This window comes from Centrocercus urophasianus, unplaced genomic scaffold (genome assembly GCF_019232065.1).
Source record: "Centrocercus urophasianus isolate 14NV4802_14NV808 unplaced genomic scaffold, USGS_Curo_1.0 seq_13, whole genome shotgun sequence".
Taxonomy (NCBI): Eukaryota; Metazoa; Chordata; class Aves; order Galliformes; family Phasianidae; genus Centrocercus; species Centrocercus urophasianus.
Genome location: NW_024884475.1, coordinates 17,269,893 through 17,284,677, shown reverse-complemented (window position 1 = coordinate 17,284,677; position 14,785 = coordinate 17,269,893). Strand labels below are relative to the sequence as shown.

General features: G+C 37.5%; 1 protein-coding gene across 5 annotated transcripts in view; it reads right to left on the bottom strand.

Annotated features, from left to right (window-relative positions):
* Positions 1-11,726: 11,726 nt before the first annotated feature.
* Positions 11,727-14,785, bottom strand: part of TBC1D19 (TBC1 domain family member 19) — a 58,975-nt gene continuing 55,916 nt past the window's right edge. For all 5 annotated transcript variants that reach the window (XM_042812714.1, XM_042812712.1, XM_042812715.1 and 2 more), the window contains 3 exons: positions 14,174-14,289; positions 13,109-13,179; positions 11,727-12,100 (listed from right to left, as the gene is read on the bottom strand). In XM_042812714.1, the coding sequence (XP_042668648.1) occupies positions 12,026-12,100; positions 13,109-13,179; positions 14,174-14,289 (262 nt within the window). In that variant the 3' untranslated portion in view covers positions 11,727-12,025. The remainder of the gene's footprint in view (positions 12,101-13,108; positions 13,180-14,173; positions 14,290-14,785) is intronic.

The following is a 14,785-nucleotide window of genomic DNA, read 5'->3' as shown; positions in this document are numbered from 1 at the left end:
AGACAATCAGATTAATTTATTAAAAAGCATTGCAAATACAAACTGCCAGTAAATCAATGTAAATTCAAGTAACTTATGACCTCCAGATTATTATAAGTTGTCTAGAGAACAATTGATTCTACACTACTGGTGTGAACAGAAACAATCGCTTTTGAACAAGCTTGTTACTAAAATTCAGTTTATTCTGGAGTAGAGAAGTAATTTGTATCTGTAAGCAACTAATGCAAAACATACTAACCACAACCTCGCAGTTCTCTTATTTCCTACACTGATAAAATCTTGAATGAAGATGAGTTGTAGAGTTAAGGACCCCATTCGCAGTTGTTTATGAGTTACTGAAGTTTATATTTTGCATAAGGAAGGTTGCTAGCTCAAGAGAAAAAAATAAATAAATATCCTAAGTGATTCTGTATTCCCAGCCCTTAATGGACTGAGAAATGATGGGCTACAGATATTATCAAGGTCCAGTGATGAAATTAGAACGAAGAGAATGGAAGTGAATTAAGTGTTCTCCTTGTCTGATGAGTGTATCTTATGATCTTATGATCTTATCAAGGACCAAGAGCCTGGGTCTCTCTGAAATGAGCAAATTGCCTGGAATTAGGCTAAAATGCTGGTAAAATAACAACATCTCTTTCAATCAGTGAGAAAGAACTGTCATTAACTGCAAACTATGCATGTAGCTCTCTGAGAAATTGTTGATGACATCTCCTAATTTTATGGTGTTTTTTTTTCCATCACAGTATGATCAGTAGTATTGCAGGGTTGTTGTTTTTTTTTTTTCTCTGACATTAAAGAATAAAACAAGTACAAATATACATATATAAAAAAAAATGTTGGAAAGCACAGAATATTCAGTGAATACTCATTGCAGCTGAGTCTCCCATTAGCAGGGAAGCTTTGCTTGTGGTTTTTTGTTTTTTTTTTTTTGCAGTTTGTTGCATTTTTTGTTGTTGTTGTTATTTTTATGAGAGCAAAGATGCCACTCCAGCTGGAAAATGTTGGCTGTTCAGAATGTGGTTGAGTTTTGTTTATTTCAGAAACAAACAACTATTCCATCTGTTTACACAATAACTTGAGGCATACCTAGAGATAACAAATCTGAAGGAAAACAATGGACAGAAGGAATGACTGAAATATCTGAGGCAGCGCTTTGATTTTGGAATCTGTAGCAGGAGCCAAACAGCTTGCCAGGACACAACCTTATTAGTGATGCACAAGCAGAAATCTTCCTATCTCACTGACTATTATTTGGCATGACGGTTAGATTGCAACAAAATGATGGGCTGTTATACGTTTTGACAGCTACAAGGACATTCAAGAGTAACACAAAAACAGTTATGGAATTAATACATTACAAATTATAGTGATCAGAAGTATTCTGAGAATTGCCAAGAGACAAACTGTGAGATCTAGATGTGTCCCTTTCCTTATCTGATGTACTTATCTCACTATAACCCCTCTTTTTTTCCCAGCTAATATTTGTTGCCAGACAGTCCAGGCGTGTTATTAAATTTTAAGAAGGCTTTAATTGTGACAATTTTGCATCCTCAGTAAAGTCATGATCAGTTTGTTTGCATTTAAGATTGACTTTAAATGACCGTTCTTAAAGTCTAATGAGCAGCAATATTACACAACCAATCTGTACAGTAAAACAACATGGCTGCCATCTTTCTGTTCTCAAGCTGGTAAGAATTCAACCAATTTCAACACAGAAGCAGTAGCTGTAGAGATGAGTCACTAAAAAAGGCTATCTCAGAGGGATGGAAGTACAAATAATTTGCCACATGAAGAAAAGAATCCCAGAATGTACATAATATTTCTTTTACCATCTCTAAATCTCAGTAAATCTAAACTTCCCCTTACCTGGCATTGAGACAATAAGTGCTTTGTGACTGCCTATTCCTTCCCCCTGGAGAGCAAACAAGGAAAGAATCAGGAGATGATAAGAGCCACTACTTACAGGACTTGCTTTTTATAACAAGCACACTGACCAAAAGAGATGTTAGAATAGAACCCACAATTTATTTAAAAAAAAAAAAAATGAATTTGGGCATAGTAATTTAGCATGTGCTCATATATTCACAGCAAGTAGTGAAGACTGTCTGCTGGGGCATGCTTGGGTATGGTTTCACTGGAAAAAAAAAAAAGCTTTTCTACTCACTTATAACAAGAACCATTCAGGATGGAGTCTGCCTGTTCCAGCTGGGAGAGGTGTTCTGATCAGCTGTAACCGAGAGAAATGCTGCATTATCACTAATCTACGTAGCAACTTTAAGATATTTTTTTTCTGTCTAAATAAAGCCATGTTAGCTCCTAATATGTAGTGCTGTTCTTTGTCTGAATGAGCAAGGTCTGAGAATAATGCTGTCAGCTTAGTTGTTTAAAATGGAAATCATTTAGTTCTTTAGGTAAATATTTGGGATAAGAACAAAGAATATATTTGCCCTTATGTGGAGGCAAGAAGGAAGTGACTGGAGATTTACTTCAGATGTGGTTCTGGTGGTTCTAGCAGCTGTTGGCTGAAAGGTGGAACAGCCAACCACTCATTCAGAGGACAGAAATTAAGTGGGATTATATTCTTAAGACCTATAACTAGCAGAAAGTAATAAAAAACCCGGTGAAATCATATATCTTGTGTAAATACAATTCTATTGTCAGATGTCTGTAGTGAATTGAAATGGCTGCTCTGAGGTCACAGCAATCAGATTGTTTCCTGGAATTTCTGAAGGCAAGCTGCACATCCTGTAAACAGGAGCTCTTCCCAGATCCATCAGACCGCAATGGCATGTGCGGCCAGGTACTGAGTGCTGTGTCACATCATAAATAGGATCGTTCCGCAGAGGCAGAGACAGCTAGTCTCAAATCACCCAGGATGTTGAAGCAGATATAGAAACCATTGCTGAGAAAATAAAATACAGCCATTTTGTCTTCATTTCACTTTACTTCATTTATTTATTTATTTATTTGTGTGTGTTCTTTGGTTTAGGTAATAGGAAAAAAAAAAAAGAAAAAAAAAGCATTGGAGGCCATATCCTCAGTTACAAGAAAGCTGGAAACAGATGGTCTTCCTACTTGCAAATACAACCTTGGGCATTTGACATTATGACTCACAACAAGCAGCTGTATTTCTCAGAAGAATTAGAAAAAAAGTGAGAGCAAAATTTCGTATAAAACTTATATCTTTGGAAACAGTACATACAGTTTATTTCTGTTCCTGCTTGCTTTGCAGGTTGTGATAGTTGGAGACTGTGTGCAGCGTGCTAAGCTTTTCTGAGCACTGGAGTTCTGAGGACTGACATTCAAAGAATTCAGATTTTTTTATTCCCCCGTATTGCCTGCATGATGACATCAGGAGTTTTGGTTAGGGGTGGGACAAAAATGTTCTGCATTCAGTGACGAAGTTTGTCAGCTTTCTCTGATACAACCATTATATAACTTATCTACCCATACTTAGTAACAGGTTTTAACAGGTGGAGTTTCTTTGTAAACCGTTTGTGGTAGTATGGGAAATTACAGGGAAGGGTTCAGCTAAAAGTTCGACATCTAAATGAGTGTACTGAGTTTGTATGGCAAAGTTTTGGTAGCAGGAGGGCTGCAGGATGGCCTCTGTGAGCAGAGCTCAGCACTGTCCCATGTCAGATCACAGCCTTTTCCAGAGGCTCTAATGGGGTCCTGCCACTGCCTGAGCTGAGCCATGAGCAACACTAGTTGTGGTCTGCAAAAGCAGATTAAAGAAAGGAAAAAACTTCAGCATGATGGCAGCTGGGAGAGAAGAGTGAGAAACTGTGAGACAAACAGCCTCACAGCCACCAAGGTCCGTGCAGGAGAAGGAAAGCTGTTGCTCCAGGCACAGAGCAGAAGTTCCAAGCAGCCCAGGAGAGGCTCAGGGTGGAGCAGGCTGTTCCCCTGCAGCCCACAGGCACCATGCAGAGCAGATCTCCATGTGCAGCCATGGAGGAGCCCGAGGTGCAGCAGCAGATGTGGCCTGAAGGCCACAACGCATGGACAGAACCTTCAGGAGCAGCCGGAGCTGCAGCCCATGGAGAGAAGTGGAGCCCTGGTGGAGCAGGAGGGCTGGGGGAGCTGCAGCCAAAATGAGAGGACAGGACAGGAGGCAGGTGAGTTTCCTGTGAACAGCAGAAAATGAAGCTGGTGTTTTTCCTCATGTCTTACCTCATATCCTCAGGACACAGGAATATGTAACTTTAAGGCCTTACTGAAAGCGATATACCTGGTAAACATCCATAAGTATGAATGCTTACAGCTTGCTTGCACATCCAGTGGAAGTGGGTAAACCTTTCCTGACGATTTTCTATTTATCATTATATTTACACTCCTATTAGTTTAGAGGATATCTTCAGAACCAATCTTGAAAAACTGAAGAGTGAGTCTGAGAAGTGTTTGGCTCCAGAGATGCATTCCCAGTGGGATTAGCTGTGCTAACACCAGCAATGTTCCACTTAATCTGGAACTAGTATTTGTGATCCTTCAAAAGTTTCAATATCACTCCAGGACTGGTACCACAATCTGTATGGTTTTGTAATCTGAAGAAGAAAGACAAATTTAATGAACAGTTTTTTAGCTACAAATCCCCAAATATTAGGTTTCTAATGCCTCTTGAATTATGCAGACTTGAGGTAGTTGTGGCACCTGTCCAGAATTACTGGAGAGGCATGGTGGCAAACCATGAACTACGACAGTGGGTGTTACTCCTTAGAGCAGGGCAGTTACCACATCCTGGGAGTCTTAAGCTGGAAGGAGGAGCATGAGATGAGGTGCACTTCTGAAATCCTAACAGCTCTGCCTTTTAGACAACAGGTGGCCCATAAACTCATAAAGAAATAAGGGGGCTAGTAAAAACATAAAAGAAACAGTATGAAGAAAATAGAACGCTAACGTGCCCAGCTTTAATCCTCACTAAAATGTTAATACAGCCTTCTGTCCCATAATAACCCTGCCTTTTGATGGCCCAGAACCACCAAAAGCAGAGCGTGCAGTCTTAACCTGTTTGCATTGGAACAATTTCCTGAGCAGTATCAATAACCATCTCTCTGGCTAAATGTCTGGAATGAAGTCAGAAAAGAGATATTTACCCTGTGCTTGCTATTTAATATTCTCACCATGGTGTTTCCTAAAAAGGGGCAAAATTTCAGTCTAGAGCTAATTGAAAAGATGACTTATTTTTGCACTGAGAATACAGTAATTTCAGTTGGGTTGGGTCCAGTTTTCTGAAAGATTTATGGTAAATTCTACAAAAGGAGAGCAAAACATTGAGGCTATTCTTCATTATTCTTCATTAAATTGTTTGTAACTTGTGAAAAAAAAAACATATCCATAAATAGCTGTATTCTGTAACATTTTACATTCAATTTTCTTTTTACTGCTGAAGAAAAGATGGCATTTTCCTTTATAAAGGTAGAGAGGACTGATTGCTTAGCTATAAGAACGCTAGCCTTGAGTTGGAAACACAGCTAGCATAACTAGAAGAATTAAAGTTTCTGCTCCTGAACTAAGAAAATACAAACATTTATTTATATAAAGACCTTTATATAAAGGAGAATTTCACCATTAGCAGAGACCAGGAAATGTCTGACAAAGTAGAAAAAAGTCTAAAGCTGCTAACATCTCAAATTGATCTTCTACATATCACATAAGATGATCTTTGTTTCATTTTTTATCCAGACTTCACTGCTCTTTGCTCATTCTCTGGAAAATATACTGTTATTTTTTGCTTTCCTTATGTTCTACAACATTGCATAAGCATCTACTGTACACAAAATGAAGTTTATTTGTACAAACTAGTGTCTTGATCTCTCCTTCAACATAAGCCAAGAAATATGGATGAACTTTAGATAGCATGTAACAGTGGAAATAATTCCGTTACCTGATTGAAAGCAATTACATACACAGCTGTGTGTGATTTCCATTAAAGCCAAGCTTCTCACTATGGTCTCAAACAGGTTTCTTTTGAACTCTGAGTGAACACACAGACTAACCTCCAGCCTAAGAAATTGATTGTTCCAAGATGTGATGGTCAGAATATCTCCAGTGTATCACAAACTAAATTTGAATGTCTAAATATGCCCTTATGTAGGAAGCTGTGGAGTAAACACGAACCCTGAGCTTTCATCACAAGCTGTAACACTGCCAGTTTTCCACTAATGAACCAGAACTGGGCTTCAAAGCAATGCTTATGTTTTTGTAACCCAGAAGCACTAAAAAAGAGAGAGGGAGAGGGATGATGTTTTGACACTAGACATACAATCAAACAACTTTAGATAATAATTCCAAACAGAGAGCAAACTAAGTACAATTGATTTTTACAACATATATTTGTAATGATCTACTCTTTATTACTAGACTCATTAAGAGCATAACTTTATACTAAAAGTAACTTTGCAAGAAAAGAATTACAGAATGTAGCACTCGTGGAATAAACTGTCAGATATCCACTAAACATATTCTGTTGCTACAGCAGATTTTGCCTTTAACTATCTTATTCTAATTTTTGTCATTTAAAACAATGCACAGAAATTGATTGCCTGCTTTGTCTTACATAAACTGAATATTTTAACTCCTTTGTTAAATATTCCATTTATTTGGTCATAATCCCAAAAGAAACAATTTGTTCAAACTGTTCGGCCAAACACAATGTCATGTGGCAAAGCACTGTGGTCCTCCATAAGGCTAATTCTCTAGAGATAATTGCTAGCACATATCAGTAGTCCAGCATCTAAAACAACACACTGATTTTGAAAGACGACTTCACAGAACGTGAAGCTCATCTTCTGCAGGCTGTAATGTCTGATACGGTGCAGAAACAGGTAAACCTCCTCGGGCTGGAATGCAGTCTTAAATAAACAAATAAAGAAATGGTTTGCCAAAAAGCAGCATTACCCATCCTGCCACCATTTTAGGACTGATCTCAAGCCAGTATTTAGGACGATTAGATCACGTTACAGCACTTTATGCACTGCAGTTTTGCAAAGCACACTGAACCAAAGGCAAACACAGTGTTTTAAGCAGATATTCGCTCTGTTCCCATTGACGTCTGCTGGATGCTGCTGCACCACATGACATCCGCAGAGACACAAGCATCCTGAAACGTTTCCCAAAAGTGTGATTAGAGTCTGCATGGCAGTCATTTGGTATTATGACCTGACCAATAAAAAAACACTAAGATGAGAAATTTTAACACTGTTTTAAAGCAAAGCGCAACCATTCCACCAGCTCGAACCAATCTTCCCTGCTCCAGCATTTTTGTTAAGGTACTGAAAAAGCTAAGAACAAAAATCTATGACCGATTTCAGTCAGCAGCAGAACTCATTTGCCATCCCAGAGCTCTCTCAGTTCCTGCTGTTTTTTATGGCAGCCAGCGGTTCCCTGGCTTTCACAGAACTGCTGGCAGGCATGGTGCCCTGCAACAGAAGTGGCCTTGTGCAGAGAGCCTGGAGCCTCTGCAAGCTGCCACCAGAGAAAGGAGACATTTTTTCCCCTCTCATACTGGGGTGACTTCTCCGCTAAGCCCAGCCCAGGCCCTGCTGCGCTCTGGCCCAGCAGCCACTCGCCATGAGCTATCTGCAGCCAGAGGAAGCTGACTGTGGCCGGCCACATGAGATACAGAGCTCTGCTAATCTCAAACCCTGGTTTGGACTGATTGCCTTTGCAGTGTCCACTCTGGGGATGAAAGCAGTCACCGTGAGGCGTGAACAGGAAAAGGCTATAAGAAAGGAGGGAAAAGGAAGAGCCCTGCTGTTCTCACCACTCCTGCATCCTCCCCTCCCTCCCCCATTTCCTAGCATAAAATACCTGACAGAATAGCAAAGATAAAGGAGAATAGCTGATCAGATAAAGGAGAAAGTCTCTTCTTCCCAATCGAGAACAGACTCCCACAGTTTTGCAAAATATTTCAGTAGCTTTTAAATAAACTCTTACTTAGGGCTGATAAGCAGTTCACTACACTACATTCCCATATTTGATCTCTACACAGCAATCTATTCAGTAAAATCCCTTCATTCTTGTTGGAAGAACTGCATAAAATTCATTGGCTTTCTTTGAGTTAGAAGAGAGTAAAATAGAGTTTTGGGTACAATTTTTTGCTGGTTTCTGGTAACATGTAAACACTCATCTTGCAATGATGATCAACAGCAATGTCTGTTTCCAACCTTTTCCCTTTACTGGGATATCTAGCTGTTTTACAATCTCCATACTGCATTTCTCATAACAATAATAATATTTGTTCCACAATAAAATTTGTTCCTGTGGCCAAAAAAATCCAGTAAAAAGTAGAGGTTGTTCTAGTTATTCAGCTGTTCCATTACCCAGCCATCAAGATGAAAGTTTCAATATATTTTTGGAAGTACTGAAACAAGATAACTTGGTTACATTTTTAGAAAAGCCTATTTGCTTTTGCATTTTTTTGAACAGTCTATTTGAAATTACAAGAAATCTTTGACAGATCATAGCCAGAATTCTAAAGGTAAACAGTAAAAATCGATCTTTATTTGGAGATATCGAAACAATTGGTTCTTGTACTGAAACACCTCTTTATGTTGATTTCATATGGGGGAAACAGAGTAAGGAAAACAATTTGGTTAAATTGAGCCATTCAAAGTTCAGCTAAGTCTCTTTAAATTAATGTAAGTGCCCATTTATTTATGATTTTATATCAAAATCTGACCCTTGTTTCTAATGGCATAAACAAAAAGGGAGTTTTATGAATTTGGAAGTCTGGAAGGACTGTGGACTTAAACAGGGTTGAACTACTCTCCAGAGCTAACACTTAAAAAATGAATATTGCCTAGTAGAAGTATCTAACAGTGAGATAGAAGCCAGTCATTTTATTTTTATAAATATTTGAAATGAACGAGTGTTATTTAAACAAGAGAGATGAAAAATACAAATACCACCCAGAAACTGAAGCACAATATTTTGTTGGAACTAAAAGAAGAAACTGATGCAAGCATGAAAATAATGAAACCCCAGTAAAAGCAATTTTTTAAGAACAGATTTCAAGAAAGTTCTAAGAGAGTACAGTTGGAATCTAAGGAAAGGATCCAGTTTGTATTTAATCTTATTCTAAAGAAGTTATACTCATTATTCCTACGTGCATCTATGTCTGTGTCACAAAAATGACAACTTAAAACATACAATAAAAGTCAGCATAGGTCTTCAAGAGATTCACTGCCACAGCTGGTCCATACAATCCCTGGTTCAAGAGCTGCAGGTAGTCAGTGAAGCCTTTGACCAAGCCTGAAGCATGAGGCATAGCATCATCCCAGGCTGAGGGAGCAGTAGCACAACTGGTCTGGCCAATGATGCACATTGATCCACGCTAGCTGCAGAGAATAAGATCCCCTGTCCAGACACCAGGAGAAACAAAGGTAAAGAACAGAAGGAAGAGCAAGAATGCTAGCGGGGAAGGTAGAGGGGACACAAGGGAGAAAAGAGACTGTCAGAATGAATAATGAGATGCCAGGTCACAAGAAAACAGACCACATTCTAAGATTCACAGAATTCCTTGTTTGAACAATAATCCCGTAGTCTCTATCTTTTCCTAGTTATCCTCCCTTCAAAACTATTGAAAATGGGAAGAAAAAAAAAGAATTAAAAAAAAAGACTGAGAATAAAAGCCCAACAAGGGATGGATTAGAATAATGGCCAGGTTCTACACCATACACTTGAGCAATGGGAAAGAACAGAAGGTCACCAGGCTTTCATGGGATCTCATTTGCTATTTAGTAAACACTTCTAATTCCCCTGAAGCGACGGCAACCTTGTAAAGACCTTATGAAGCCACAGTTCTTGTGAATGCTTTGTAACATTATGACTCCTAAGTTGGTACCAAGCCTCACTGATTTCAAAAACTGCAAAATGCTCAATTTTTAGAGGTAGGTGTGCATGATATGTTGTCCTGAAATAAGGTCCTGCATTTAATACACAAGCTGAGCTTCCTGAAATATAAACAGGAATTCAGGAGAGACTACTCATCTCCTAGGAATTTACTCTGTAATCTTCAGCAAATCTCTTAATCTTTCTATGCCTCCATTCCCCATATGTAAAATAGGGTAATACTGTCTGTAAAGATAAGAGTTGTCATGTGTGTCCTCTTTTTTAAAGCTAAGTGTCTAGAAAAGCCTCTGGTAAAAATGTTAAAACCGCTTCTGTCACATATTAATGAAAATATTTATTTTGTCATCCAGAAGAAAATTGTTAAAAACACTCTTGTTCAATGTCAAGCCTATTAAATAGTTTCGTTCTTAATAAGAATTGATTGTGCTGAATCCAAAGCTTTACTTTAATAAAAGTTAGCCTTATAAATATACTAGCAATCTATAAAGGTTGAGTTGGTTTCTTCCTGTATTATACAGGTAGACATAATTAGAACCACAGAAATAAAGCTCAAACTAAGGTGAGACTATGGCCAAGACAACTTTTCAGGTAACTGCTGAACAAATTAAAAGGATTTGTATTTCACTGTCACACATTCAGTACATACCACAAATGACAAATACATATATGTACATGGGCTGCTCTGAAAATAATGCCTCCTATTTTACGCTGTCAGCCCATGATATCAGAGGCAGGTGTTGGTCGTATGGCAGCAGAAGTTGAATCTTACCACATATAACCTGTTACATTTCATTGCCATGCAACAGATGGCAGTAGAGGGGCAGTCTGACAAAATGGCATTCTACACAGAAGTGCACATGAAGTGTGTCATTGAATTCCACCAGTGTGTCACTGAATTCCTCCCCGTGGAAAAAATGGCACCCACTGACATTCATTGACACTTGCTGAACGTTTATGGAGAACAAACAGCAGATGAAAATACAGGGAGGTGCTGGTGGTACATTTCAGCAGCGGTGAGAGCAGGTCACCTCCATTGGTGCAGGTTTTTATGAGCATAGCATGCAGGCTCTTATTCATTGCTGGTGAAAATGCATAGCTAACGGTGGCAACTATGTAGAAAAAAGTGCTTTGTAGCCAAAAATTTGCACTATCAAATAATGTTATTGTGCTCTTTATGTCTGTTGTCATTTCCATGGAAATCAATAGGTCACTCTGAAAGTAACGCATCTTACGTAACTTAGATGAAGATAGAAGTGCCATGGCAAACTCAGTGGCTACATAACCCCTTATGTCCTTTTGACTTTGATTTTTTCCACAGATTAAGATATGTTTAATCAAATCACATTAGTCATTTCCACTTTGGTATTAAACGAGACAAAGGAAAAAAATTGGAAGAGACTTCAAAAATGGTATACTTGCTAACAGACAACAAGCCAGCCTGACAGTGTAGTGAAAATCCATCACACATTGATACGAGTTTGGATTCTGAGCTGCAGCCTGAGCTGTTGAATCACCAAGGCTGGAAAACTGGCAAAGGCATAACGCTGCCCTCCTAGAAAGGGTGTGGGGTACTGTGAAAGAACTCTTGGCATCATCCTCAGGGGAATATTTTGGCTCATGCATGGACTGGCTTCAACAAGTTCAGAAGGAAGCTATGCTCAAGCCTTCTACAGGGGAACATATTTTACAACATGGGGCCTTTGATGAGACTCTGGGAAGGAGTTTAGAAGACGCCTGAGAGAGAAATTAAAGTATCTCCATTTTCTCAATTTACAGTACCAGATCTGACATACTGTAAGCTGTGAGCTCTAAAAAGTTTAAGATTATAAGAGAACTTTTATAATTCTGACATAAGCATCACAACACTCAAGTGAAGAATTACATTATTTATTATATATTACATGCATTTTAGACACTGATTCATAATCATTTGTTTGCACAAGTTGTCATTCTTAATGTACAAGTAATAACCGTCATTGCAGTGAAAGTCAGCAGCATGCACTACACACACTTCTGTGTGAAGTTATTGTTTTCAGCTAGAAAATTCCATTAAGATTTCTAAATGAATATTGTACATACAGTTTAATTTTGGTTTTATGCAGACATTGCATAGATGATCATTAGCTTCTCATGAGAGGCTGGAAATGCAGTAGAGTATTGTTGAAGCAGATCAGGTAACAGTAGCAAACAAGAAGATTTGAAGAAGTGGCATAACCTTCAGGGTTGAAAGGTCAGCAAGAACAGCCTAGGAAAAAACCCAAAAGGCTTGTTAAACTTGGCATTTGAATCACATTTCTTTAAAGCAGCTAAAGAAGTCAGAAAAAGATTCAGTATTGACTCATAACAATAGTTAGTTTCAGATCTGACTAGAAACAAATTACACTTGTTTACTTCAGTATGCCAAAAACTTCTCTTGCCTTATTTTTCATCTTAACACTTGAAAGAAGAAGCATATGCTTACATATATAAAACTAAGCAACTTTATTTTAGCCTTTACTCTTACTTGAAGTATATAGGGCATCAAGCGGTCTAACATTTCAACTTGCTTCTAAAAATAATTGGGAATTAAGAATCCTCATCCTGTGGCTTGGCTAGTACTTGTGAGGCAAGTCCAATGTAATGGCTCAAGGAGTCAATGTCTTCTAAAAGAAGTATGTTTAAATAAAACAAAACGAGACAATCACAATCTCTCAAAGTTAAAAAATATGTATTACAATGTTTTTTGGGAAAAAAAAAAATCTATTTTAACAAACTAGCACAGATAAACAATAATAAACTTCATCTTGAGGTTTTGTTTTTTTTTTCCATTTCCTATCTGTACAATGGTACTACTTGCAATGAATTTTCAGATTCAATATTAACAAAATTAGTTTTGTTAAATCTTTGTAATATTAAAAAGCACAGAAGCAGCTACAGTAAAATATACTGAGAAAAAAGTACAGACCTCCACAGTAGATTTAAAAACAATATATCCCATTAACATATTTTGAGAATAAAACAGAAAAAAGTGCTAATGAAACAACAAAGTTTGATAACTTCACATTTCTGTAATAAATATACTTCTACTTCCATTTACTCCAGAGAAGTAGTATTATGTACTGCATGTTCAAAATTTATCTAGTTTTTATCTAAGATAAGAATTTAGGCAGAAACATTTGCACTATGTACCACGTGCCATGTGAGGCTTAGGTTACTGTGGCTGGCAAAGCATCAGAAACTATTTCAATCTCCTCAAAGTGAAACTTATCCTTACTTCAGCTGCAGCCAATGATGTCACCTCCATCAGGTTGACTGCTCGGAAAGCAAATACAGCAGCTGCCAGGACTGGAAGGAAAAGAAAAGCCAACAAACCAATATTTAAGTTGATGACCTATTGATTAGTGGTTAGGATTAATCTATTAATCTTGATCTAAAATATCATTTTTCTCTCCCCAGAAGAATTAGTTTGATTTTGAATAATAATATACTGTGAATGTCAATGTCTGAGTTTCTTTGGCTATTCACTAAAACTGACAGGACAACAAACATCCTTTCAGAAAAGTTTGAGTAAAAATGCTTGTGTTTAAGATGAATCCCTTTTAACTGCAAGGAAACAAGGTGATTTACAATTATTTTATTACGTAAATCCAAATTACTGGCTTAGAAAATGACAACAGTTCTAATTGTGAGCACTATATAACTAGAAAAAATGTTAATTCATTTTGAAATCTCTTATATAGGTGTACATATCTACATAGCTGTCTCTTACAAATGGAACTAAAACTACCCTTCTGTTCACATTCCTTGTATTTAAATTGCGATCCAACTGAAGATACACATAACTTCCTTGGAAGCCTCTACCTTGCACAAATCTTAGGACAGAGTTTCCTTTATAAAAAGTAGAGAACTGTCAAAGTCTCATAAAATACAAGGTTTTAAAAAAGAATTACAGCAAATCAGGACAACTCTCAGTTGTGCTAAGTACTGAAGACATACTTCCCATAAGATTAATGCTGTATTTTGTGAAAGGTGATGAATTCAAATCTTAATCGTTGCCACATCAAATGTTGCCACTGAAGGTAGGAGAACATCTTATGCTCTGTTCAGAGCACTACTTTTGGACTGCTACCACAGAAAACAATTATAAAAAAGAAATATATTTTAAAAAAATCACTTCATGTTTTTGTTAGAGGTGTGGTATTTATACCATTTCTAAAAGGTATTCTCTTTGACTTGCAGTTCTCTTGTAAGTTCTCTTGTAAGGCAAATACACGTTAGCTCAGTCTATTTTGTGACATCTACATGGACTTACCAAACTTTGTAAAACTAATTCCCTTACCAGCAAGAATTTCTAGGGAGTTGTACCCCAGGATTCTGTCCCACAGGAGCAGGAGCTGATCTGTAGCTAAATAACCAGAAAATGCTCGTACCATCCATTTAAATGAAATTCGTAGCCTGCAAACAAGCAATAAACAGTAGTAGTTAGATTTTTCTCTCTCCCATGATTAGACAAATCCTCTATCACCGAAATATTCTGACCAAACAATTAAATTAGAATGATCCTCAGATTTTATTACTCCAAACGTTTCATCAGCTTCTGCTACTATTATGAATATTGATTATAACAGTAAGATTTTCACATTCCATTGCACTTGGTGCCATGAGTATACTACAGAGAATGACAACTACCTGCTCTCTTCTCTTCCAGCAATAGTTTCTGCTCTAATGAGCATATCACAATGTAAATAAAAATAAAAATATTCTACTCTTCCTTTAGTTCAATCAGATCTCATGTGAATTATTAAAACTTAACCTAATAACACTTATTCGTTATATAAACACAAAGAGCAATTACCCTTTCTTATTCATAGAACATACTGAAAGAAATGCCTAATGTACATACACGATGTTAGACAAAGGACTCCAAATTACTTTCAAGGAAAATTGGCAC